General features: G+C 43.2%; 1 protein-coding gene across 7 annotated transcripts in view; it reads left to right on the top strand.

Annotated features, from left to right (window-relative positions):
• The window catches only part of esrrb (estrogen-related receptor beta), a 44,844-nt gene that overhangs the window by 5,503 nt on the left and 13,656 nt on the right, over window positions 1-25,685 (top strand). For 3 of the 7 annotated variants that reach the window (XM_034221905.1, XM_034221903.1, XM_034221901.1), the window contains exons 2-6: window positions 1,662-1,730; window positions 10,888-11,333; window positions 17,708-17,833; window positions 23,799-23,909; window positions 24,406-24,567. In XM_034221905.1, the coding sequence (XP_034077796.1) occupies window positions 10,901-11,333; window positions 17,708-17,833; window positions 23,799-23,909; window positions 24,406-24,567 (832 nt within the window). In that variant the 5' untranslated portion in view covers window positions 1,662-1,730; window positions 10,888-10,900. The remainder of the gene's footprint in view (window positions 1-1,661; window positions 1,731-10,887; window positions 11,334-17,707; window positions 17,834-23,798; window positions 23,910-24,405; window positions 24,568-25,685) is intronic. The other 4 variants (XM_034221907.1, XM_034221906.1, XM_034221904.1 and 1 more) reach the window with 2 other exon arrangements.

The raw sequence follows: 25,685 nt of genomic DNA, 5'->3' as shown, positions 1-25,685 counted from the left end.
CTAAAAACATAAAACATGTAGTAGGAGGGTTATTGATTTAGATATTGTGTATTTAATAAAAGAAAGTACTGATTAATATTCAATGACACTACAGAAGAAAGGAGTTGCATTTCTGTGTGCCATGTTAAAACATTTGATTAATGGATCAAATGAACAGTGAACCGAGCAAAGCTGAGTAGTGAACAGGTGTTTGATGTATAAATAACTTTAGTGAAAACGTGTTTGGAAATTGTTGGTGGTAAAATGGGGATGCCATTTATTATCCCTTGTAACTCCTCAGCTTAAAAATGTGTCACAGTGACTTCTGAAGAAATGATGAGAGTAAATCAACATTTTCCCCACCAACAGTTAGTTATTTGTGGGCTCTCCCCAGCGTTGGCCTGAGTGTTGCTGGTCATTTTGTTCCAGCAGTGTGTGTCTCTCTGCTAATTGTGCAGCGGTATTTGCACCCCTCACTGTGGGCTGTGTCCGTGATGCTTGGGTGAGAGGATTAGTGGGACGTATGTGCTCCATGTAATTAGCACGGCACTGTTGTGGAATCACTGTAGTATACTCTATAGATTGACCCGAGGGCACTGCCTGGGAATAACATGGAAACAGAGTTTAGCCTTCAGAAGAGAGTGACACGCTATTCAGCACACTGGAGATATATTGTTTTTAGATTCACATATTTTACTAAAGGTTAAATACTCTATAATATGTAATTACCTCAAAATGGTATTCTTACATTGCTGCTGGTACGCACTCCCCCTGTTATGTACATTAGCTTGAGTCAAAATATGTCATGGCCCCTGCAGAGAGATGAGTCATTTACTGTTAGAGTCTGACAGGCTTATTGTTGATGTTGTATTGCAGTGGCAGTTCGCGCCACTCAGAAATCAGCCAATGCTGAGGATTGTCAGTTTGAGTTTCTCTGTGCTCGCTAGAAATCACACACACGCGGTCTGAGCGGCAGTGAATTGAGATGTGACTCCTCTCTGCTTCTAAATGTTCCATCAACACCCTGGCTTTCCTTAAGGGCATTGCCACTGCTAAAAAACCAACTAGGCTATCGAATTTCCTTTCATGAAATAAGAGCTTTTTAATGTATTTTTTAGAGAAAGCAAAAACAAGTTGGCACACAATGATGAATTAGATTTCAATTTATTTGACTTAATTCCCAGCTTGCTGCATTAGAGCCTGCAAACATCTCCAGCAGTCCGTCTGCTTGATTCTTATTAGGTTTCGGAAAACAAGGCGAGGGAATTGCATTAGTGTATCTTAAGTTAAAAGCTCTTTGCTCTTTGACCAAGTGTTTCATTGTTATTGGGTTAATCAGATTGTTGCTGTCTTCATGGAGATGCTATCGCAGGCTAGAGGCAGTGGTGGGTAACCAAAGCAGCCGTGCACAGACACTATCCAGATGGGATCAGCTTACGGTAATTTGGTTTCAGAATACATTACCAGAAGAGGCTCCTGGCCGAGAATGGCCACCGCGCTATGAGCCAGGAGCCGTGGCCTCTGTAGCTGCAGCTGACCAACCAACCCACCTGTCCCTCTCCCACCCTCCTCCTCCTCTCCCAGAGCTTTTAGGGGCTGTGGGGATGCGTGCCTGTTTAAAGTAATGTTTTAAAAATTCCGTTTGTCACCCCATTCTAAATACTTCTTCCTTGTACCAACAGGGCTTTGTTGTCCAATTCATTAGAGAGATTCCTGAGTCCACTGGCCACGCTGGAGCCCTCTCATTTCTGGTATCTAGTATCATTACTTTCACTGTAAATATGTCACTCAGCTCAGGCTGAGTGGGGGGAGGGTGGAGCATGTTGTCCCTCTCCAGGCCAAATGGGGATGCAGAGTATATTGACCCTCTGGATGTTCACTGTTCTGTAGCTTCATACTTCTTAGTGCTTTCACTGTCTTTTAAATCATCTAATTATTTGTAGTAGATGTGTCTTATTTTTGGATGATCTAGTATGTAGGTAATTGAGGAAAATTATAGAAAGAGCATGCAACATCCAAACTTATTCTGTTCTAAAATATGATAATTTGTTTTCAATACCATGCATACAAATCTGTCAAATTGGTCATATTGGGAGTGTAGCGGCCAAAACCCGCTACAGGGAGTACACTTTTTCAGTGTACACATAACAGGAAGACTACAGAAAGTATCAAATTGTTTTTTTCAGTTAATGTTATTCTAACATGCTGTCCTCTGAGACCCCATCTGATATTTGGCCTTTACACCTCTCAGTGATTAGCCACCATGCCTCTTTGGCTATTTCACAACATTAACCTGCACAGAAAACCACCAGCCGTCACCGCACGCGTCCCTCCTGATTTCTGATCCATGATAACCTTGGACACCTCCACCGCAGTGTGAGAATCTGTTTAAAAATAACTAGGTCCATTAGTCGAGAAGCATAATGCTAGCCTACGTGGGCTCTCATGCCCTTGTGGCAGCAGAGTGCTATCACTGACACGGTTTGTCAGCACTTCTTCCTGTTGCTCCAACACTGAAGGGCTCCTCTTCATCTACACCATACAGTATGGAGCAAACACTTACACACACAAAACATCTAGAATGCAGAAGTTCAGAAAAAATAAGTGCAATTTTTCTGCAATACACTTGAAAATACAGAGAACCCTAATTTGAAGATTTCTGTGTTTGCCATGTTTCCTACGGTATTCACCATTAGTAGTGTTTTAGATATGAAAGCCGACTAAAACGCTTCTGCTTTTCTATGTCCACTAATTCGTACTTGGTAAGGAAATGTGATGTAAGGTGCATAACTATATGGGTGTTTATCAGTGAAGGCTATTGGTATTGAACGGCCAGTTGTTTGAAGGTTATGTTTCAGAGCAGTAATTGAAATGCAAAATAACATTAGGATCGATGGTTAGCTTTGTTTATTTATGAAATCAATATTGAAACCGTCCGTCACGGTAGCCGCTCTGATTCTCTCTGACAGCTTCACCAAGTCTCCTCTTCATGGTCGGGGCGAGCCTTGCACCCATTACAGCTCTTAGGCCGACCTCTTTTTTTCTCTCACTCTATGTAAAGCTATGATTTAACGTTCAGGCTTATGTTAAAACACGCAGTCTGTCGTTTGAAGGAAAAACTGTGTGACTTGGCATCACCATCCGTTAAATAAAAAAGACTGAAGCAGTGTGCACGCCTATAGCAGCTATGTTATGGGTGTGTCATCCAGAGACAGAGAGTACTACTATCACTCATCCCTGATTTGCCCCAGGGAAGAAGATGGGACCAATAACCAGCCATTAACAGGGCAGTGTGCAAAAAGGCCAGCCACTACAGGCCTAGTTTCTCTGTGCTGAACAAGAAATTCTATTGACGTATCTGATTCTTTTGACCCATGTCAAATACGCATTTGCTTATATTACAGGAAATAACAAGGACCCTTTTTTTTTCTGAAATTTAAATATTCTATAATATCCTGTTTCTATAAATTGGATAGTTTTCAGAACTAAACATAATTCATAATTATTTACAAATACATTCATACTTTATATTATTATTATTTTTAACTTTTTAAAGAGATGCTTCGTATTTAATTTAGGTCAATCTGATTATCAGGCCGGGTTCTGCCTCTCCGTCCCACAAAACGTTATTCATTACAGGTTGCATTTGTTTGTCTCATGTCTCGTAAAACCCCTTGTTTACAACGTCACTATCGTAACACTATTATTCATCTGATCACTGACACATTTGTTAGTGTAAAAATGTGAGTGTGTGTGTTTGCCTCTCAGTGTGTATTCTTCCTCAAATGATACAACTGTGTGTCTTTTTCCCTGCTGGTCACAAAACATGTTCACATTAAAACGCCTCCTTATGAGACCACCCCCACAGTGCTAAGTGCAATCGAATGGCCGCATTGAGAGGCTGGTTGTTGAACCTGCCACTCGCAGAGCCCCTCCCTCGCAGTACATCCGCTGACACCAGACGTGGTGAGCGCTGAAATGTTTAGATTGCCCCCCAGAGGAGACGCATTCATTTAGGAAATATCCCCAAAGTTGAATTATTCCTGAATGGTGTGGTGGTGGACTTTACCGTATAAATCAGTTAGGCACGCCCGTCTTTTTATTACCAGCACTATTTATGGGGAATGTGTGACAGCTGGTAGAGATGAGCCTGTAAAAAGCTAGAGGCTATTGCTATGACTATGTCTGCTGCGGTGGCAGACACTCACAGCAGTAGTGTTTAAAGCAGCATCAATTCATTGTGGCTCTGGTGGAAGTGTGTGCTACAAACCACCATTTCAATATGAGAAGTTAAATTCCTGTTGGGCTGTTATTTTACCATGGACAGGATCACACATTTAACTGTGAAGACCTGAGCAAACATTTACATATTTTATTTGACTTAAATCTTCCTGCATACCTGATAAACCTACTAATTTTCTAGTATTCATTTAGCCTTGCATGTGTATGTATGTGTGTTTGTCTGTTAGTATTTGTCTCTTCTTCTTATGAAGAGGACAATTTATGATGGAGTCAGGTTCTTTGTTTTAAGCAGGTAGAGGTCCCCCCTAAACAAGGACGGCCTATCAGAAGAAGATTAATGAAGTAATTTCATGCATGGCTCTATGCCTCCGTCCTCCTGTACGCACAGTCACTGTGTCTAAACCTGTGATTTACACTGGACTGTGTTAAATAGCCTTAACCCTTTAGAATAATATTTATTTCTGTTTGTGACACATGCACACAAACACAGTGCAAAAAAACATTCAACCAAATGAGACATATCCTTTACCTCTAGGATAAAGTGAACCAGTCTCTTCGATTGGAGCTTTTGCTCGAATTTCCATCATTCATATTTTATAATCCCCCCTCTTTATTTGACATAAGAAACCCTACTGAGCGTACGTGAGAGGTGTGCTGTGGTTGATATCGGCTGGCTTTCCACATCATTTATGGCAGTTAAACAAAACCTGGCCTTAAAAGGCTTTTGGAGCAAGAAACTGAATTTGTATGACTTATTCTTTCAATATAAGTCTGGACAGGTCAGTGATAGCAGCATATTACCATATGCCTTTTTTATTTTAAGAGTGTTTACATTTTGATTGTACTTCATCTTTTTCTCTGACTTTATCGATTAATATACATTTGTAATATTAGGATCTGCTGAACCTATTTGGTTGATACCATCAAGATGTAAGAGGTTATGTGAGAAAACAATAACTTGCAAAACCATCATTTACAGTTTATCACAGCATTTCCGTCACTGAAGAGGAGAAACACTGTTCCACTTAAATGTCAAGAAAATAAAAAAGCTCTATTTTTGACTTTAGATTTTTAGCAATATATTTCATCATTCAGTTTTACACAGTCATGAAAGACAAAGAGCTGTACTGCTGTAAAACAGAATAGCTTACAGTTAATACACATGTTGTAAAGGAATGATCTACCTATGCCTCAGTATTACAAAGAGTGTCTGTTGGTATTGGTATCAGTGTATCATGTGTTTAGTCTGATGTCACTACCCACACCAGCTTTGGAGTCTTTCAATATACCCAACGTTATTATAGAAGCTGTTTTTAAGGGGGATTTTTACCAGTAGTGGACTATAATTACTTTTTCTAGTTATCACGAGCCATTGTACATTTATGTTGTTAAATTATACCATGGCCATGCCACTTAATGGATGTAATGGAAACTAATCTTTTCTAATGAAAAGGCTGAATTAGAAATTTGATCCCAAATGTACTCCATGGCAGACGAGACTTATCATGAACTTCTTTTTTTACATACAGTATGATGAGCCGTTCAATTCAGCAGGGAGCTTCCCCACTGGGTCCGCATGGAAGTCTGTTAACTCTTCGCTCCCCACAGTGGGGAGTTCAGACAACTCCCTCACATCCCCCACTGACAGTAGCTCTGTCATTATCCATTTGCTTCTCTCAACATCCTGAACTCAGCCCCTTATAAGAACCAGATCTGCCCAGTGCGGCCCAGACAGTTTACGTCAGACAAACAGCAGCGCCTGTATCACAAGAGGCCCTCTCTTTCCTGCCAGCAGCATCTTTAGAACAGGAAGCAGCGAGAGGGGGGGATCAATAGATGTGATCTGCTTCTTGGCCAGCTCTATCTTGTGGTGCCGCTGGAGCATGGGGCTCATGTTGTCGTAGTGGAGTGAGCTCATAGCTCTATAAAGACTACAGTGACATCGCTGTGGAGCAGCTAAATATAATCCTCTGCTGGAGACTGAAAAACTTAATTGCCCGGGCCACAGAGCAGCATGGTCCCCCCCCCCCCACCCCCCAGCGGTAACCCTGCACGAGCCCCCAGCCTACGGACTATTGATCCAGGGCTCGCTCTCCATCGGTACCATAAACACCGCTCTCTCTCCATCTCTGCCTCTTCCCCTCACGTATCGCTTACTTTCTCTTTTCCTGTTTTTCCGTCTCCTCCACTTCCCTTTTGTTTGCCTCCATAGATCTGCACATCATAAATCTCTGTCAGCTTCTCCAGAGTGTCTGACATATCCGTTAATAAAGAGGCCCCTCCCCTCCCTTCAGGTCCTCCCCCTGCGCTCCCTCCTCCTCCCTGCCAGTGCAGGACTAATGAATGAGAAACTCCAAAATTAGGGGCCTCTCCCCCGTAGATTAGAATGTGTCCCTGTGGAGTGTCGGGCTAGCCTCCAACCAAACCACAGCAGTCCACCTCCCCCACTCCCTATTTTTCATATTCTGTCTGCAACAGAAACACACTCAGACCTATGAGCACATGGGCCCATGCAATGGTGGTACCGACACCCCTAGAGTCTTTTGGCCCCTTACTCCCCTGATGGTCCTTAACCTGGAACCAGACAGAGAGGCATCCTCAATATTTTAACTAAGTATGTTTTGGAATCTCCATTCCCTTCCTTTCTCCCAAAGGGCCGCCCTAACCCGTCCCTAGGCCCTTTTTTCTATTTCCATTTTTGCCCAGCGAGAACACACACTGAGCACACTTGGTGGCATTCACACCTCTCCGCACATTTCTGTGATTTTAGTCAGGCTGTGCAGAATTTCAGCGTGGTGTCCGCCCTCTCAGAAATGAATCCCTGGCTGTGTGTTAGAGCGGTAAAAGGTGGCAGTAGCCCCTGGAGGAGAGGTCAGCGTGGCAGCTGCCAGTGGGTTCTGGGGGTGGCGGGAGGCTGAGCCGGGCTGAGAGGGGGTCTGTCAGGAGCTAATTGAGTTTGTCCTACCAGCGCCGACTCTGGGGCCAGTGGCTTATCAGGCCACATCGCCTGGGGCCCTCCAGACAGATCTGCCCCTACCAGGGCATCTGATATCACCATCACCCTGCCTGCACATGTCAACCCCCGCCTCCTCTACCACACACACCCCTTCCCCTCCACTTACCCAGTCTGATCAGGTAGCAAGGATGTGACACTTTGGGATGAGGTTAGCAAATGTTATGGAATGGTGTTTTTGGCATCTGGTGGCCTTGGGAGTGAAAAAGGACATCAGGAATATATTCAATGTTTGAGTAGAGCCTCTAGGTTCGTACTGTGTGCTTGTGATTTACACATGAAACGGGGACAGAGCTTAAATCGCCCTGAGAACAGTGGAGGATGTCAGTGTCTTCCATATGTGAGCAGGAAGCTCTCAGCAGGAATACTTACAAATTGGCTCAATTAGATCCCGAATGTTCTGCGTTCTTACGACAGTGTCAGCCGACGTTCAGAGTGTCGCTTTCGGGCGAGGGAAGTGTCGAGACGTGAGAAAATGAGCGCTCTTCTGTTCTCCTCTCGGAAGTCGGGGAACAGAGAGTGCGAGACGAGCCGCCAGATCATTAGGCCAGCTAATCCTGGTCACAGCAGCACCAGTGGAATGATATTAGGGATCTGAAATACTGTTAGGAGGGCCAGGTGGAATCAGATTAAAACCAAACTGCGCAGTGTGCGTTTGCGGGCCCATAACCCACTACTCAGCATGAATTTTGATCAGTACAAAGGGAACAAAAGGAGGAGGAACAGAGAGAGAAAAAGAGAGGGGGAGAGATACTGTATCTTAGACGAGCGCTGCTCCTTTGGGCAGCCAGGCAGCAGAATTTGAAATGCTCTTACCTTGAGGAAGGAAGGAAGCCAGAACTATAGATTTTACAGCATCAAGTCTCAGTGAGTTCAGCAGACCCTTTCCTGTCTGCCCTGTCTGTGTAGCACACAAGCTAATTAGCACCTGTCCCATATATTGAATTATTTATCACGACTATTGCTGCTGTCAAACTATTTAAACCTCATAATTCATTTTTCCATACAATGGTATTTATAGATTTAAATTGGTCCTGTCCCATTAGAGATTACGAATATTTATAGAAATATTTTAGACTATTTGATTAATACGCCAGGTTCAAGTGGTTAGTATTCCCTCAGTATCATTAATCAATATATGCAGGCTTGTTAAAAACATAAGCATTGCAGTGGTATAATGTGTCATAGCAGAATGAGTTAAGGGGATTCTAGCCAGCACATTTATTATAAATGACCACATTGAGCTGGAGGGGAAACAGTTAAGACACTTATGCAATTATGCTAAGTGTCACCCTGAAGATGGCCTTTGAACCGGGGTTAAGCTTACTCTGAATTTGTGAAATAAAAGTTAAATGGAGCCATCTTGTGCTCCTGCGTTTTAATATATAGCCTTTAATAAGCCAAGTGCAGGTGCCCTATCGCGCAGGTGCACATATCCATTTGAAACAGAGAACATAAAGCAGATGAACACAGAGCCGTGCATTAATTTATGGGGATGCAATCTGCATTTATTATCAAGAGCGGCAAGTTCTATTTTAGAAAGGCATGAAATGGATTCACTTTTTCAATTTCTTCCTGCAAGGACATTAAAGAGTACAAGTGGGTAATTTTTTAAACGGCAAATCTGAATAACTGCCCCGCATGCCATCATTTTTTTTAATACTAAGAGTAGTTAAAGGAAAAAAGGTGCATTGGGCACGTGTTCTTCAGCAGAATGGTAGTTGTGTATCAGTTTTATATAGCTAAGGCTTTATATTGCAAGAAGAATTCCAGCAGTACTCAAGCAAAGGGCTTATTCCACAAGGTCAACGGTTTTAACAGGGGGCATTTTTTATTATTTATTTTAGCAGTTAACCTTTTTGTGAATTTCCAGAAGTGGTAGGCACCTGGAGCTCCGATGAATATACATGACAGCAGGGAGAAAAACCTGGGAATGAGATTTAATTTGACACGCTGACCCCCATCTCCACGGGCCCAGGAAGCCAGGGTGAGAAAATAAGGTTGACCCACTGACCCCCGGGCCTGAACCCCTCCGTCACCCACCCTCACAATTAAATCAGCCTCAGAGAGCAAGAGGCAGTCCGGCGGACCGATAGGGGACACAGCGGAGGCCTTCTCGTTTCCTGTTTCCTCTGAAGCACTCTGAGACAGACAGCTATCGTCCAATCAGGCTGATAGAGGCCCCCCCCCCCCCTCCTCACCCCGTGCTGATGGTAAACTGACATGTCAAATATGTAAACATTGCCATTAGTTGGCAATATGCTAATGGTACTAATGTGCCAAGGCACAACTTCGGGCTGTCTAGCTGCCACTCACTAGGAACCCCTGTGTCTGAATTTGCATAAGCCATGCAAGGCTCAATTTTGTTAATGCAGGCAAGTGCAGGTGACCTCTCACCCCTTCCGTGGTTCCTAATGCAAAGGGGTGTGTGTGTATGTAAGTGTGTGACCTCGCCTTGACCCTAAGAGGTCACTATGTCTACACAGCATCCCCAATACATTGAGTTATCCATCTCCTCCACCGGTCCACCCCTTCAGTTCACTCCATTTGCGGAGGGAAAAACGAGTTGAACATGTTCAGGCTAAGTTTTTCCCCCATTGTTCTCCCAGTGCAATTTCAAGTTAAAGGTTATAGAGCGAGACTGAAATAGATTTATATGGGCAAGGAAGGCTTCAGAGTGCATTTTGTGGCCACAGCCAAAAGGCTGCACTTTAGTCTGCACACGTTACAGCATCATATTGCATGTACTCCAAAATACAGTTATTAGGTAGAGAGTGAAAAAGTCAATATCTTGCCATCATGTTTCCTTTTGGTTGACTGCTGACTCAAGGAGACAAGCCAAGGTCCACTCTGCTCTCTAAACTATGGAGATGTCCCACACTAGATGTGCTCTGTGTGTGTGTGTGTGTGTGTGTGTGTGTGTGTGTGTGTGTGTGTGTGTGTGTGTGTGTGTGTGTGTGTGTGTGTGTGTGTGTGTGTGTGTGTGTGTGTGTGTGTGTGTGTGTGTGTGTGTGTGTGTGTGTGTGTGTGTGTGTGTGTGTGTGTGTGTGTGTGTGAAGTTATTTGAGTGCTCCATCTCTCCCTCTTTCACTTTCCTTTCTGTGTGTTTGTGTTGTTTGGGCATGTGTGCCACTGTGTGCGGATGTAAAGACTGTAGTTTTACGCTGCAGCACTTTTTCAGCTGCCGTTTTGTTTGGCTAATGAAGCACTTAGAATCCCTCATTTGGTTCTCCAGTTTACAACATACAGTGAAGAACATTGGAAATACTGGGGAAAAATGACTATAGTTGATTTATTTAAATGAAAACAACCCACCAACTGTTTCATCACATAAAATCGACATAACGTGTCATCTCCCACCTTTTCTGCCTCCCGTTAAAGCAGTGGCACTGTGTAGTAGAGTTACAAGCAGTGTGATTGATTAACTATAAACTTGACATAACTTCTAGTTAAAGCAAAAGAGCATTTGTGTTGTAATTGTCATGTGTCCACAGAATCATGATACTAAATGTCAATCAAGTATTTACCTGTTTAGTTATTTATGTCACTCCACTGGTTGATTAGATAAATGTATGCTCTCTGTAGACCTCTGCTAATAATCTCTTCTCCTCCTCTCTTTCCCACCAACCCTCCTCCCCTCATCCTTCCTTCAGGCTGCTGAATAGAATGGCCGCTGATGACCGGCACCTACCCTCCAGTTGTGGGTCCTACATCAAGACGGAGCCATCCAGTCCCTCCTCAGTCATTGACACGGTCAGTCACCACAGCCCCAGCGGGAACTCAGACGCCAGTGGCGGCTATGTCAGCACGATGAACAGCCACTCCAACAGCCACTCCAACAGCCACTCCAACAGCCACTCCAACGGCCTGGACTCTCCACCTATGTTCACCCCCGGCGGGCTCGGGGCAGGCACCTGCCGCAAGCGCTACGACGACTGCTCCAGCACCATCATGGAGGACTCGTCCATAAAGTGCGAATACATGTTGAACTCCCTCCCCAAGAGGCTGTGCCTGGTCTGTGGAGATATAGCCTCGGGGTATCACTATGGGGTGGCCTCTTGTGAGGCCTGCAAAGCCTTTTTTAAAAGGACAATACAAGGTATTTTTCTCCTCTCACCTCCCCCCTTAACTCAACACAAGTTATTTCATCCCATGTCGCTGCATCACAGCACATAAAAACACCCTCCTTACAAGACACCTTTGCCCTCACAACAACACTGAAACATACTCAGTCCACGCAATTCACTATGTAAAAAAAAAAAGGGAAAAAATCACTGGAGTGTGAAAGATGTTTCCCCCCCACCCCTGAGACCAGCAACCTCCATAACAAATATGTGTTGCTTAACTGTACAATACAGTACATAACTACTATATGATAACATTACAAACCCTGCAAACTTATTAACTGTTGTTAAATTATTATTTATCAGTTAGAAAATCGATATTAAATAAAGTGATTTTTTTTTTAATTGAATTTCTTTTAGAAAATTCTCCTATGCATTTCGTGCCTTCACTATTTGTATAACAGCTTCCTGTACTTTAAGAATCTGAGATTGATTTATTTTTATCCTATTTTTATAATTTCTATAGATCAATTGAATAATCGATAGAATAATATATAATGAAAATATCCCTTGCAGTGTACAGACTTCTCAGAAACTGAGATGATAAGAGTATTTGACCTGGGACAGGAGTATATGATTACAGCATCTGGTCAGATTTGGTGGCGTATAGGTTTTGTTTGCGCAGATGCCTCGCAGAACGTGCTTTATTATTCCTGTTTTGTGTTTGTGTGTATGAGTGTGTGTATTTGTTTGTTTGTGTGTGTGTGCCTGGGGACTAGGGTGCGATTGGCTAACTGCAAGGCATGATGTATCACAGCTTCTCATTAGAGAGGCAATGAAAGGCCCCCCCACTGTGAATCTGTGCGCTCCGCTCCAGATTAATCAGGAAGACGGAGATATTGTTGAGCCTGGAAAACATGTGCACAACAGGCACAGCTGTCCAGGTCTAAGCCCTGCCGGCTTAGTAGAGCAACAGATATAGTGGAGGAAATAGGTAAAATGAGCCAAACGGTTGGAGTATGGTGAAATGAAATAATTAAGAGTGGAATAGTCTGATCTCTAAACTAAATGACATGGTATATCAATGGCTTTCTATTCATTTTCAACAATAAAATGATTGCCGGCACTATGAGAATCCAGCTGCCTGTCTGGTTGTTGATTTTGGACCTTACAGCCCTATCAGCTTTAGACAGTCTATGTACCTTTAGCAGGCAAACAAAAGCATTACGCCAAATCCTCATGTTTACCCATGCTGCCATCAGCAATCCTGTCTATTGACAAAAGATGAACATTTTTTCTCAAGTAACATAACTAGGCTTTTGTCCCCTCACTAAAAGTACATAGACAGCAACACAATGGAACAGAAAAAGGCATCGGGGAAGAAAGAGACGTCTTAAGTGGAGCAACGGCCCAAACAATTAAGAGGAAGGTACATGGACAAAAATTGAAAGCTCCTCTTTTTTCCCCGCTCACTTTGCATTGTCGATTTGAAATCCCTCTCTTTCTCTTCTTGGAGGGCTGCCTGTAATGGAGCTAATCTGCCGTCGTTTGTCCGAGCCACAGGAGTTTTGTCAATAACAATCAGCGTTTGGAAAGTGTAATTAAGGCCGAGGCTTTTCATTAGGAAGAAGGGAGGGGGCCGTCTCCAGGGACGGGCATGCCAATTAGAAACTCAGGCACGCGTCGCCGGGTAATTTCAGGGAAAGGAGGGGGAAAAAACCCAGGACTTCTTTAGATTGGAGAGGGACCCTGCTGCTCTTTCAGAGGAGAGGAGGAGAAGCTTAATGGCATAATAATCAGACAGGGGTCCCAGGCAGAGGAGGCAGGAGGACGCAGGGACTTTTTGGGGGAGGAGTAAGCCTTTCCGAAATGATAAAAGAAACACATGCAGGACTGCCGGAGGAAAATGGAGGCGGTAAAAAGCGGGATGTAGAGCCCTTGAAAGAATGATAGGGTGCCGTTGATGAGAACTGATTAATTAAAGGAATAACGAGGCAGTCAAGGGTGGAGTGTGAGACGGCCCTCTCTAATGAGAGCGAAACAAAGGAGCTGTCTTTTCCAGCCCTTTATCACATTGTTCTATAGCACTTAGGGCAAACAACAAGCTAAGTTAACATTAACCATGTACATGACAGTTTCTTTATCACCTTGTGCTCACCTTGCAGCTCTGCGTATATACTCTTTCATTTTAGTTGTTTAAAATATTATTTTGCAAATGAAGGCATTTACAGTATACACAGAGTATATTACTATTCTTGCTCAATTTCTTGCTCCAGCTTAACTTCTTTAGCTTATGCCTTTACTTTTCCTTACAAGAGCGGAAGAAGAATCCATCTTCTGTCACCTATTCATCCAGTGAAAAGCCCCTTGAACTCTTACGTGCAGATAGTTACATTAGTCAAGGCCAGTCCCAAATTAATGTCAACCTAAATCTCCATCCATCCCAGAAATACGGCTGTTCTCATTGCTCCCTAATCATCCCGCCATTTCTGAACCCCACTGCCCCACCGATCAAAAACATAAATCTCTTATTGAACCCTGTTTTCTTCCCATTTTGAACCCAAGTGTAAAATTGCTTGAAAACCGACTGAACTCAGTGGCCCCCTTTTTATATGAAGTAATAGACCTTGACAGTAAGCCTGTAAAAGTCAGTTTAGATTTTGATGAGAAATACCTGCCATTTTACTGTAATTTGCTTACAAGACCTGACTTTCCCCTCTGTGCCCTGGCATGGGTCCTGAAAAGCCATAAAATAGATTGAGACAGATACTTATCAAGAGAAGAAGGGGGGAAATCTTTTCTTCTCCCTTCACTCTGTAATGTTATTGGTAACATACCATAACCTCTCTAAAGACAGATAAACCAGAGCATGGCCCCGGGGTTAAAGGGGTTCCTGCCAGTATGCTTCATTTCTGAAAGTGAAACTGGCCATGCTTTTACTCTAAAGCCATGATTTCCAGACATCATGTCTGACTGACAAGGTTATTGCAAAGCATTTGACTTTTTTTAAACTACTGAAAACACAAATTCCCAACTGAATCAGACACTTTGTTTAACTACTGTTCATATTGAGTCATTCTGGTCAATCCTGTAACCATTATGTTACATTCATTGGTTCAGTTGTATTCAGGTAAAACATGTTTAATCATTCATTGAGTGGAACATGAGTGTCAACAAACTAAAGATTGCTATGAAAAAAGAAACATTAATCGACACAAAAACAAGAAAGACACAATAACGTCTATATCTTACAGTAATAATGCCAATTATGTTGGAAGTAAAAGTGAAATGCTTTAACATAAATATCTATATTTGCATTTGTTATTATGTCACAGTTATAACCAAGATGAAATCTAAACCCTAAATTATAGATATATTTTTACAAATAGTGTAAATGAATATTTTAGCATAATGAATTTGAATGAAAAGGCTTACCCCTGGTTACAAACATTACTGATAAAAACAAACATTTACCAGCATGAGAGATTCAATCATTTCTTAAATCAAATATATTCTTAACAAGTTCTGATCTATAAAGAATGCCCTATCCATTTGAATATAAACATTTGACTTTATATTTGACTTATATCACTATGAAATTAAATAAGTATTCCCAAAGGGGTCGGAGCTTATTGTAATTTAGCTCAGCTAAAAGACGTCAGGCTGGTTTTGAAATGGGACTTCAAATACTGATACTGAAACCTCTCCTAAATATAAACCCAACGTAGGGATGAGAAATGAGTTAATCCAGCCTTCGCTCTGCATTGAGCTACGAGAAGCCCCCTCTCACAGAGCATCTGACGCACGGGGGACTTTACAGGACAGGTGGACACGGTAGCACAGCAGTGTGTGAGCGTGTGTTTGTTTCTGGAGTGTGAGATAATAAAGCGCTAACTCTTAGTTAACCGCCAGGTGTGGTTTCAGCACGTGTCCCTGGGACCCCTGAGACTGGGTGGGGAGGAGAGAGGGGGAGAAAAATACCCCCATAAACAAAGAGTCCTCGGGGACACTCGGGGTTAACTGTGCCGGGTTAGGCGGCGAAAGCAAACCTGCGACACAGCAAAGTGAGAAGTAAAGATTTTTCAGATTTGCAATCAAAATGTTTCTTTTATGCATTTAGTCCCTGCAAATTGCTGATTGGTTAGTGTATAATGGGAACGCAAACTAAAAAGACCTCCAAGAGTTGATTCCAGCGCAGGGTGGCACTGATTGCCTCCTCCCAGCATATGGGAAATGGATAGGATTATTATGGTCTGGGTCTGCTATGACAACAGAGAAAACAGACAGAGGAAAGACAATCAGAGCTCATCAGCCGCCTTCCCTCACACCTTTATTTACCCCAATCCCAAAGAGATGAGGAGAATTAGCATAATGATTTTCTAACCCAGATATAAGGAGGAATTTCTAATTATTTATAACATCTTGGGACCCTCCACTTGATCTGTCCAATAATGTTAACATAATTGCATAAGTTGTCAAAGGATGTTGGAGGGGCTAGTGGAGGAACGCCTGTGGAATATTACACAGCTTTCTGTTACTCTGTACAGGAAATACAGAATGAGGGTCAGAGCTGAGAGCAGCTGCAATCCTGATCGGCCCCTGCCCAATTTAAAAAAGCTTCATCTGTAAAAGCGTTGCTGTACAACATGAGTATATTTACTACTTTTAACTGAAAGTGTATTTGCTGACATTGTTACTGGCATGTATTTTAGTGGATAAGAAAGGTTATCATGATCATTAAATTAGAGTTTTACTCAACCATTTCTTTTACTATACTGACAAAGACATAAACCCCAGGTTAAAAGAAAAGTTTAGAAAAATCCCAATGTCAAACGCTTTAAAGCTGAAAGCCCATTCAAAACGAGGATAATTCAAATTCCTAGGCTGAGGCAACCATTATATTGAAACCCTTTATTGAAAACCCTTGAATACAGTAAAATGTAGGGAATCAGACAGAAGCGGAGGCATTGCCTCATATATGCTGCCCTTCCTATCGCTAATGCTAGAGTAGAGCAGAGCCGGCTCCTTTATTGTGCAGCAGTGAAACTCTTTTTCATTGCTCCGTCCTGGAATCAGACGCTGCAGTTGAATAATGCATAAGGCCTCTTGCCTGTACACTATGTAAATAGTCAACAATGGCAACAGTGGTAACAACAGGTTTGGGTCTGCTGGAGTATTATGTAAAGTGGTCAGGGGCAGCGTGTCTGGCTCTCTTGCCTGCTATTGAGGCGGTGGCAGGCCCCTCTGAGCGCGGGGGACACGGCCCGGGGCCCGGAGGGGACACGAACAGAATTAATGAGGCCAATTTAGTGTTGGACCTGGGTGGCGTCTACTGATGGGTCCTAAAGGACTGTTGTAGCTTTACCTCCACCCCCACATCCCCCCTGTACCTCTTACTCCAGCTCCTCCTGCTGCCGGGACCCTCAGTGCTGCAAGGCTCTGCCCTCACAGGAGAACACCTGAGCCACCTGCACCACAGAAACGGATCCTATAGGAATCCATATGGTAACAAGTGCCCATGCCTGGTTGGCAAAAGATGATTTATTGTAGAGCATAGAGTCCACACTGGTGTTTATTACATCAGTAGCAACAACCTGTTTACCATTAGGTTCTCTTTAGGTGCGACACACTACACTTGTTATACACTGGTCCATTTTGTGAGGCTATTTTGCTTCCATTACAGTGGGAAAAAAAAATCCAAATGACACATTTCATTTTTTAATGAATTAAGTTAACGTTAGATCATGCCTCATTTGCATGTTTAAACATAACATTTCAGAGAACTTGTAATTAAAAAATGTGTTTGCCTTTGTGTAAGTAATCAACTGTTGAAGATTCCTGATCATATATTTTATTTGAATCTTAACCCTATTTTTCTAAAGTATCTTGCAAAATGTTTGGCATTTTAAGTTTCTTTTTTTCTAATTATCAGAGCCAGAAATCTCCACTTCAATAGCACTAACATACACCAAACATTCCAGTTCCATTCTTATCTATATTATAATGTCATTCATAGCCTAATTTATGCAATATGTATTCCTAAAAAAAAGAAAATCGATTGTTTTACTGTTTTTTAAATAATTTAGTCAAAATTACCCTTATAAAATGTACTTTAACTCTACTATATCAACAAAATCAATCACTTTGAACCAGGCTTCATCCAATGTTCACGTTTTTTTTCCCCAGATCTGTATTCAGATGAGCATATAACATTTCAGAAAACATAAAAAACTATTATTTTGTCTTGTTATAAAACAACCAGGTCATTTGTGTACATTACTGCTCACCTCATATTCTACCCATTCTGTTAATTTGTTCACAATCATTAAGTTAAAAATGAGAATTAATAGGCCCTGTATAAACCTTGATTGTGTTTGTGTTAACATGGTCTTCTCCTCGTTCTCCTCAGGTAACATAGAATACAGCTGTCCTGCCACAAATGAGTGTGAGATCACAAAACGGAGACGCAAGTCATGTCAGGCTTGTCGCTTCATGAAATGCCTCAAAGTGGGGATGCTCAAAGAAGGTAAGAAGAGTAAGAGCATTTTTATTATTCTTACACCCACAAATACACACACTCCAGCTATCTTAGTTTATAATGTTTACATAAGATTCATGCAAATAAAGAAACCACCATTGATCTGATAAAGGAGCTGCTAGTGGAACATTACATTATCACATATTAGCTCTCATGGTACGTGTTTAATGAAGTCCCAGAATGCTTCAGCAATGAGTCCCACAGTATTTCTCATCTACAAGCCCAGAGCGAGAGCTGCATACAACAGTCAGGCTTGGACAACAGTTCCCAGCCTCCCCCTGTCCTCCCCCTACCTACACAGCAGTAAATAATGTGCAGTTGAGCCGGGGACAGAAATATGCTGAATAGGTTGATCCTGCCGTCTGAGTAATAGAAATGTAACAGTATTCCGCCTGGGAAGGCTCTGGCCAGGTCCCTGAGCACACACTGGGCACAGCCTCAGCTCTCCCCGGCTTATTGATCCACTAAATGTTTTCCGAACATCTCAGCTCTCTTCCTGCGGATGGCTTTTTAAAGTCACGCCAGCAGGGAATTCAGTGACGATTAAACATGCTTCCGATGGATTTGTCTGGCTGGGTTCCCCGCCCCCCCCTCTGTGGCCCTGAGTGATCCCCCTGAGACCCCAGGACTTGACTTGGTTGCTCTTCCTTGGGGAGGCACCTATCCGATCTCCCCCTTGCATTGACATTAGCCGATGCATTCTCACCTGCCTCTCTCTTTCTCACTTGTTGGTCCAAAAGAGCCAGACAAATGAATAATGAAAGATATGTGGCTCGGGGTGAAGTGGCGGTGTTATATTTATTCAAGCCTCCTCTGGGAGTAGCTCAGGGGCTCTGTAAGGAAACATGTTTTCTTCGAGTGCTGATGAGTGCAGGTCAGGTAGCACTTAAGTACGACTGTCCCTCATGTTTATACAGTGGTATAAATACTGCCAGATAGTCGCTCTGATGAATGAAACTGTGCAAACTTCCACTTTTAAGTCCTCTGTCAGACTCTGTGCAGTGTATATATATCACACCATTATTCATTCCATTATTCATCGGAGAGCAGGATTTATAGATGCATCCGGTCGCCACCTGAAGCCAGAGTCGTAGCCCGTATGGATCTCCACACAGTAACAGAATCCCCGGACTGCATGCAGCCAGATAAAGCCTCAGTGCCAGAAAGACAGAGTAATCGCATTACTATCTGATGAAAAATGTATGCCAATATATCATCTTGGAGAATAAGAGACTACAAAAATATGTAGCCGTGGCTATAAATGAATGACCAGTGTCAAGTCGGAGTAAAAAGAGTGTAAAACTCAAATATGCAGACTTCGGCTAAGCCCGAGCTTCTCATGCTGCACACTTCTGTGTATTCAGCACATTCCCAGAATAAGAATGACCCTCATCTTTTAAACAGTGGATGTCATCACCACACGGCAACTATTATCACAGGCTGATTGAAGTCTTGCTCAGGTGTTATCGTCATAGATAGTCAAATAAAAAGCCATAAAAAACGTTTTCCTTCAAAATATTATCACAAAAACAACACATCTATCATGATTAACAGAGAGATGTGGGGTGCATTTTTTTCCACGATAGCTCTGCCTTGAGGCCAGGCACTTAAAAGCGTCACCAAGACGAAATGGAAAGAGGCACAGGGTCTCTGTCCACTGTAAGCTCTATGAAGCCATCAGCTCAACGCCGTGCTCAGGCCCGGGGTGTGGAGATGGTCACCGCTCATGTGACTGAGGTTGCCACTTACTTTCATTACTGCAGAAAGGTCACATTGTGTCTCAATGGAAAATCTACTAATTATAACTTTACAGCTCCAACAAAGTACACTGCTGCCACCCAATGAGAACAGACATTTAAATCCATCACTGTCTCTGGATAAGTAAGAATACTAGAAGTCTTCTTAGAAAGTTAGATATTTCTGTTTATATTCTCAGTAGTAAAAGTTCTTTAATATCTACCGCACAAGCGTATAAGCTGTAGCATTCATATCTCAAAGTGGTGATAGGTGTTGGGAAAATGGTCTTTGAAGATTAGAAGTCCGATTACAGGAGAGCTGCTTAAACCCTGTGTCGCTGTACTTTCCCTTGACTGTATAAAGGAGGAAGTGATCAATAGAATAATCAAATGTCAGTGGCAACAGGTTTTTCCTCTGATCAATGGAAACGGATCAGAGCTTAGAGCGAGAGAGAAGACGAGATGCTATTGAGAGATTACATTGACATCATTCAGTGGCAGTTGCTCTCTTCACTGACTTCCTTTCTCCATCCTTTAAACTGACAGATCCCTCCACACATACATGTACACACAAGTGCAGAGAAAATAATTCTGTGAAGTTCTATATATTTTGATCTGCAGCGTTGAGCCAAGACAATAGTACTTGTTACATAGTCCTCACTGTGTGACAGCACTAAGCTTTAAAGTAGAAGTATCCTGTCTCACTGTAAGAGGACAGTCGTGAACATTGGCCGAACAAAGGACCAAAGTGTGGCTCGGCTGATATACTATATACACCTCTCATCGTTCAGCAGACTGGCACGCAAAGGACAACCACATCCCACAATAGCCCCGTCATAGCAACATACAGAACATACACACAAACCACCTCACATGTATAGTGCCTGAAATACAAGACACGTACATGTCCCCATGTGTTCAAGACTAGTAAGACAAATGCAGTCTGCGTCCAATATGTATTATTGGCATACTAAAGTAAGCAACAGAAGAAAAAAGAGCGGGGGAGAAAGCTCACCAACATTTTTTTGTATTCAATTTGTTTTCAATGCTGTAATTCAGATTAATCTAAAATATAGTTTAAGTACCATTTAGTGTTTTCAATTAGCAGAGCAAGCAGGGATTTCAGCTCACTGGGGATATTGAAGCTAACCTGTAAATGGACTCTTTGACAAGGGGTGTCAGTATGGCAGCCCCCGGGGTCAGCAGAAGGGGAGGAGGGCAATGCGTGACAATCTTTCCTCTACCCTTGCTCATCACCACTCGTGATTAAAAATGCTGCAACACACTTACAAGCATGCAAAGCTGGCAACAGGGGTCCTTTGAAAAAGTGCTGACGGCAGTTTAGTGCGGCGGCTTCCTTGAAAGGCAAGGTTCACCATGCCTTACCATGTGGCCTTCTGATTTTCCCAGCTAAAATAGGGTCCGCCTAAGCCCCCCTTGGCATTGCCAACCATCCCAGACATCCTGACACTGTCCCCAGGGAGAGACACTCGGAACAGGTGAGGGACTCAAAATAAGGGCCCCTAGCACGGCCGGCCGCACAAAGTGAGTGAAGACAGGCCCTTTTGTAGGAGTGTACTCGGAAGGGGATTATTATTGTTTTTGGAGAGAAAGAAGAGCCCCAGGTCAGCTGGCCTCAGCCCCCACCCCGGAGGCCTGCGCTAATCCGTGCACAAATGCCAGCCGCCTCGGCCAAAAGCCCTCTCCCCCTGCACCCTGCACCCTGCTTTGAAGAGATGATACCCGAGATCACCCGCTGCTACACTCACTGCACTGTGGTGGGCCATAAAACAGTGAGATGTCTCTGGATGAGGCAGTGCTCAACTCTTTTCACACATTTATAACGCTCCTACTGTTTACTTTGGAGGGAACACAACAGAGCGGTCAGAGACTGAAGCTGCTGGTGCCACCAAAGGGACATATGAACCTCACGAAGGCCCCAATAAAGTCCCGACCACAGTGAATGAATCCGTCTAGCTGCTTTTAATCACTCTGTCTTCTTCTCGGACTGTATCTGGCCCTGTTGGACAGTAAAATGAGACAGGTTATTGCCGAGCTTTAATTCCTGTCAGCATCTGTTAATTATGGCCAGGACTGTTCTAATTAAAAGAGGCACCCATCTACCTCCATGGCTGGCTTTACACAGCCACATGACTCAACCGGCAGAGAGGATCATGGAGAGCAGAAAGCAGCCAACTCATTGCTCAGCTCATTGGTGGAGCCGGAAGAAACTGTAGAAACTAGAAAGTCTGAACAATTTGAGCTGCAAGTAGAGGGTCTTTGAAGACTTTTCTCAAGACACCTTCACAGAAAAAACACAAACGTTCTTTATATGTTGCACATAAAAAGGAAAATGTGTACGAGTGTGTGTAAAGCGCAGGTACAGTAGTTGCCAGCAGATGATTCCCTGGTGCTTGCTGGGAAGTAAGAGGCTCTGTTGGGAATTGGGGTAATTAGGTTAGTGGGTTGTCAGTGTCAGGAAATTGAAAGACAATTCTAATCAGATTTGTGTTTCTAGGGAATCAAATAATTTATATAAGTAGAAGAAATCTCTATTCTACAGTCGCATGATATTACCGTTTACTGGACCTCTCACCATGCATTCAATGCGAGTGTGACGAGGCTATGGCCACAAAAGATAAGCGGCAAAAATCAAGAAGATATTTTTGCATAAATCCACCGTTGAATTCCTCTTTGTTAAATGAAGGCCACCTTCTATCTTGCATTATCTGATTTTCCACCCGACCTCCAATCACCGTGCATGGGACATATCCAAACTCATCCCCTCCAAGAGCACTTGCTGATGGGTAAATTGTATTAGGCTCATTTGCAGGGGCCACACAATGCCCAGGTTTGACACCGTCCTCCATGTTATAAAGTGATGAAATCATCAAGGAAGTGCTCTGGCTGCGGGTGTTGTTCGCTCAGAGGACGCGGGCGACTGACAAATTAACTCCTCCTCCACCGCAAGCATTTCATTGAGCCTTCTCTCATCCACCCTTTAGTATTACATTTGTTTGGGGGTTGGTTACATTATGCACACAACGTAAATTGAAGGGATTCTCCCTCTTGACAGGATTAAGATATCAGGGATATTTAGTCTGCGTGACACGCTGCTCCAAATATAGGGATGCAGGATATAAATGTTTGCATGCACTCGCATTAAATAACCAAATACCTGCCCGGTGGTATTAAATAAATACAACAGCATAGATGAAATATTTTAACTATGTTGAAAATTAATAGAATAGAAAAGACATCCAAATGGAAACATTCTTATCAAATAATGAGATAATAAATAACTTATGTTATGATGAGGCCGGCTTGACATTTACAGTATCAGTGTGCAACCTGGCCCCCTAGGTGTGGCTGGGGGTGATAAGGCCTCAGTGCTACTCCAGTGAAAGAGGGGTGAAATAAGGGTCTTTTATGGGAAGGCAATACCTAGTTATCTATCTGCAGTATGACAGTGGATGTTTTGTACAGTGTGTGCGGGAACGTGTCTTTGCTTGTAGGCTGGTTTAAGTTTCTTTTTCTGGATACCAAAGAGCGCACACCTGAGCTCACACACACCCACGCGAGCATGTTAGCTGGCAGCTAATTAGTATGCAGTCTGCCTCACCCCAAAAGCTAAATAATTAGAGGGCCAGTCTGTGAGATCATTGACCCTGCGTTAAATATTCATATGTTTAGACCTGCTCTGGGCTCAGCTGTGTCACAGTAGACCAGCCAGGCATGGACCACATATGGGAAGGCAGCCGTGCCTCTGACACACACACACACACAACACACACACACACACACACACACACACACACACACACACACACACACACACACACACACACACACACACACCACACACACCAACACACACACACACCAACACACACACACACACACACACACACACACACACACACACACACACACACACACACACACACACACACACACACACACACACACACACACACACACACACACACACACACACCTTTTACAGTACCACTTTAACACATGATCTAATACAGAATATGTTAGGGTGTCCTCTCTGATCATCACCCTACACTTTTGTTCTTTGTTGTAAAACATGGATTTAGCCAATGCATGTATTACCCATTTTTGACCTATTTGATTATCATGTATTTGAATTCCCCTAAAATGCATTGTGGAAAAACGACACTCTCTTAATCTCATGTCCCTTTTGTTGTTTCTGACCCAAGGGGTTCGTCTGGACCGCGTGCGCGGGGGAAGACAGAAGTACAAGCGGAGGTTGGATGCAGAAAACAACCCCTACCTGGGCTTGACGCTGCCCCCTCCCACCAAAAAGCCTCGTGAGTACTGATCCATCACTTTCCCATTGTCTCTGTCCTGCACCTGCATGTAAATCTGATATTCTAGCCCAGTTTCAAGTTCCTGTTTCTGCCATGTTCGGGCAATTAAGGAATCATTGGTCATAAAAATAGGCCAGATATATTTATGTTCTGTTTTTTGATTAATCTCTGAGTAGAGGATATTTAAGAACAGAGTGCTAGAGGACTCTTACATTTTCACATATACATTTTCATCCACTCGCATGCATTCTGTAGGGATAAGAGCTTTCAGTGCCTTACATTTTACTTTTCACATTCAAGCTCCATCCATTAGTTTGCATAATGGGACAGAGAAAGAATCTGTGAAAGTGACCATTCGACCACCACCATTCGACTGCCTGTTACATTTTCACAGATGTTTATCAGGGCAGTGCATCTTCATGCCTCGCTGAGCTTTACAGTGATACAACCTTTGACTTCTGCTTTGCTTTGACATCCCCCCCTCCTCTATCCTCAGTCACAAAGATAGTGTCTCACCTGTTGGTGGCGGAGCCAGAGAAGATCTATGCCATGCCTGACCCCACCATGCCGGAGAGCGACATCAAGGCTCTGACCACGCTGTGCGACCTGGCTGACCGTGAGCTGGTGGTCATCATCGGCTGGGCCAAGCACATCCCAGGTATAAAACAAATGATTTCTGCTTCCTTTTTATCTTATTTTCTCACTTTTAACTCTCTCTGTATGAATAAACATGTTTACCCACACACGGAGGTAATTAATGGCAGCAGCTCACACAGCCTCCGGGTGTGTGGAGGACGGAGCGGCTGCAAAACGGACAAAGCTGCGCAAGAAACAAATCAATAGAGTGCATCTAAAACCACTGCTTTGAACGGTGAGGGGGACACACACACACACACACACACACCCAGTGCCAATGCATGTTGTAATCACCAGGGAGATTTATAACAAAGTTGGGGACCTGCTCAACCAAACAAGACATCATATCGCACACACGCACACGAATGCACACAAGTGCAAGCACACACGCATTGAATTATTGATGGGCATAATCATGTTTCTTCCTTGCCCCATAGACATTCTGATAGACGAGGTGTTAGGTTATAAGAGGCCATTGAATTAAGGATACAGCACCTCACGTCAGCAGAGATTTTGCTTCCTTCGAGAGTTTTCCTCTGATTTTGACAGAGAACACATAGTTTAGCCGCTCTATTTTTTTTTTTGCAACCGAGGCAGATTCTCCTTGATCTTGAGCTTGACCCCCATAACTCTATAACATTACAGCGCTGTAGGCATGGAGGGGTAACAAACTAAATGAATGTGTCCCTCAGCGGCACCTCCATAACCTCTTCTTCTCATCAGCATAACTTGGACAGGCACGGAGCTGTCAGCATGCAGGAAATGTGTGACATCACTACAGCACTGACACACACACGGTCTGCCTCACACACACATAAAAGTGTGTGGATTGAATCATATCAGTTAATTCAGCAGATACATTTAAATCCCAATTCATAGATTAAGACGGTTCATTTAGTTTCAGTGATGTGAAGTGGACTCCAGCTGACTCCGGCAGGTTCATTTTGTACTGAAAAGGTATTAGAGATCTTCTCAGAAGGAGAGGTATTAATCAGGTACACATCTGATAGTAAGGAGATTAGAGATGGATATGCTGCCAGCCCATGGCCTTAGTCCCGGCCCCTTACACTTCTAAACTGTTTGGATCACTCCCGACGGGCCCTGCATGGTCAGCACACTGAGAGTTTAACAAGGAGCTTA

Source organism: Gymnodraco acuticeps, unplaced genomic scaffold (genome assembly GCF_902827175.1).
Source record: "Gymnodraco acuticeps unplaced genomic scaffold, fGymAcu1.1, whole genome shotgun sequence".
NCBI lineage: Eukaryota > Metazoa > Chordata > Actinopteri > Perciformes > Bathydraconidae > Gymnodraco > Gymnodraco acuticeps.
This window is presented reverse-complemented; position numbering and strand designations above follow the sequence as displayed.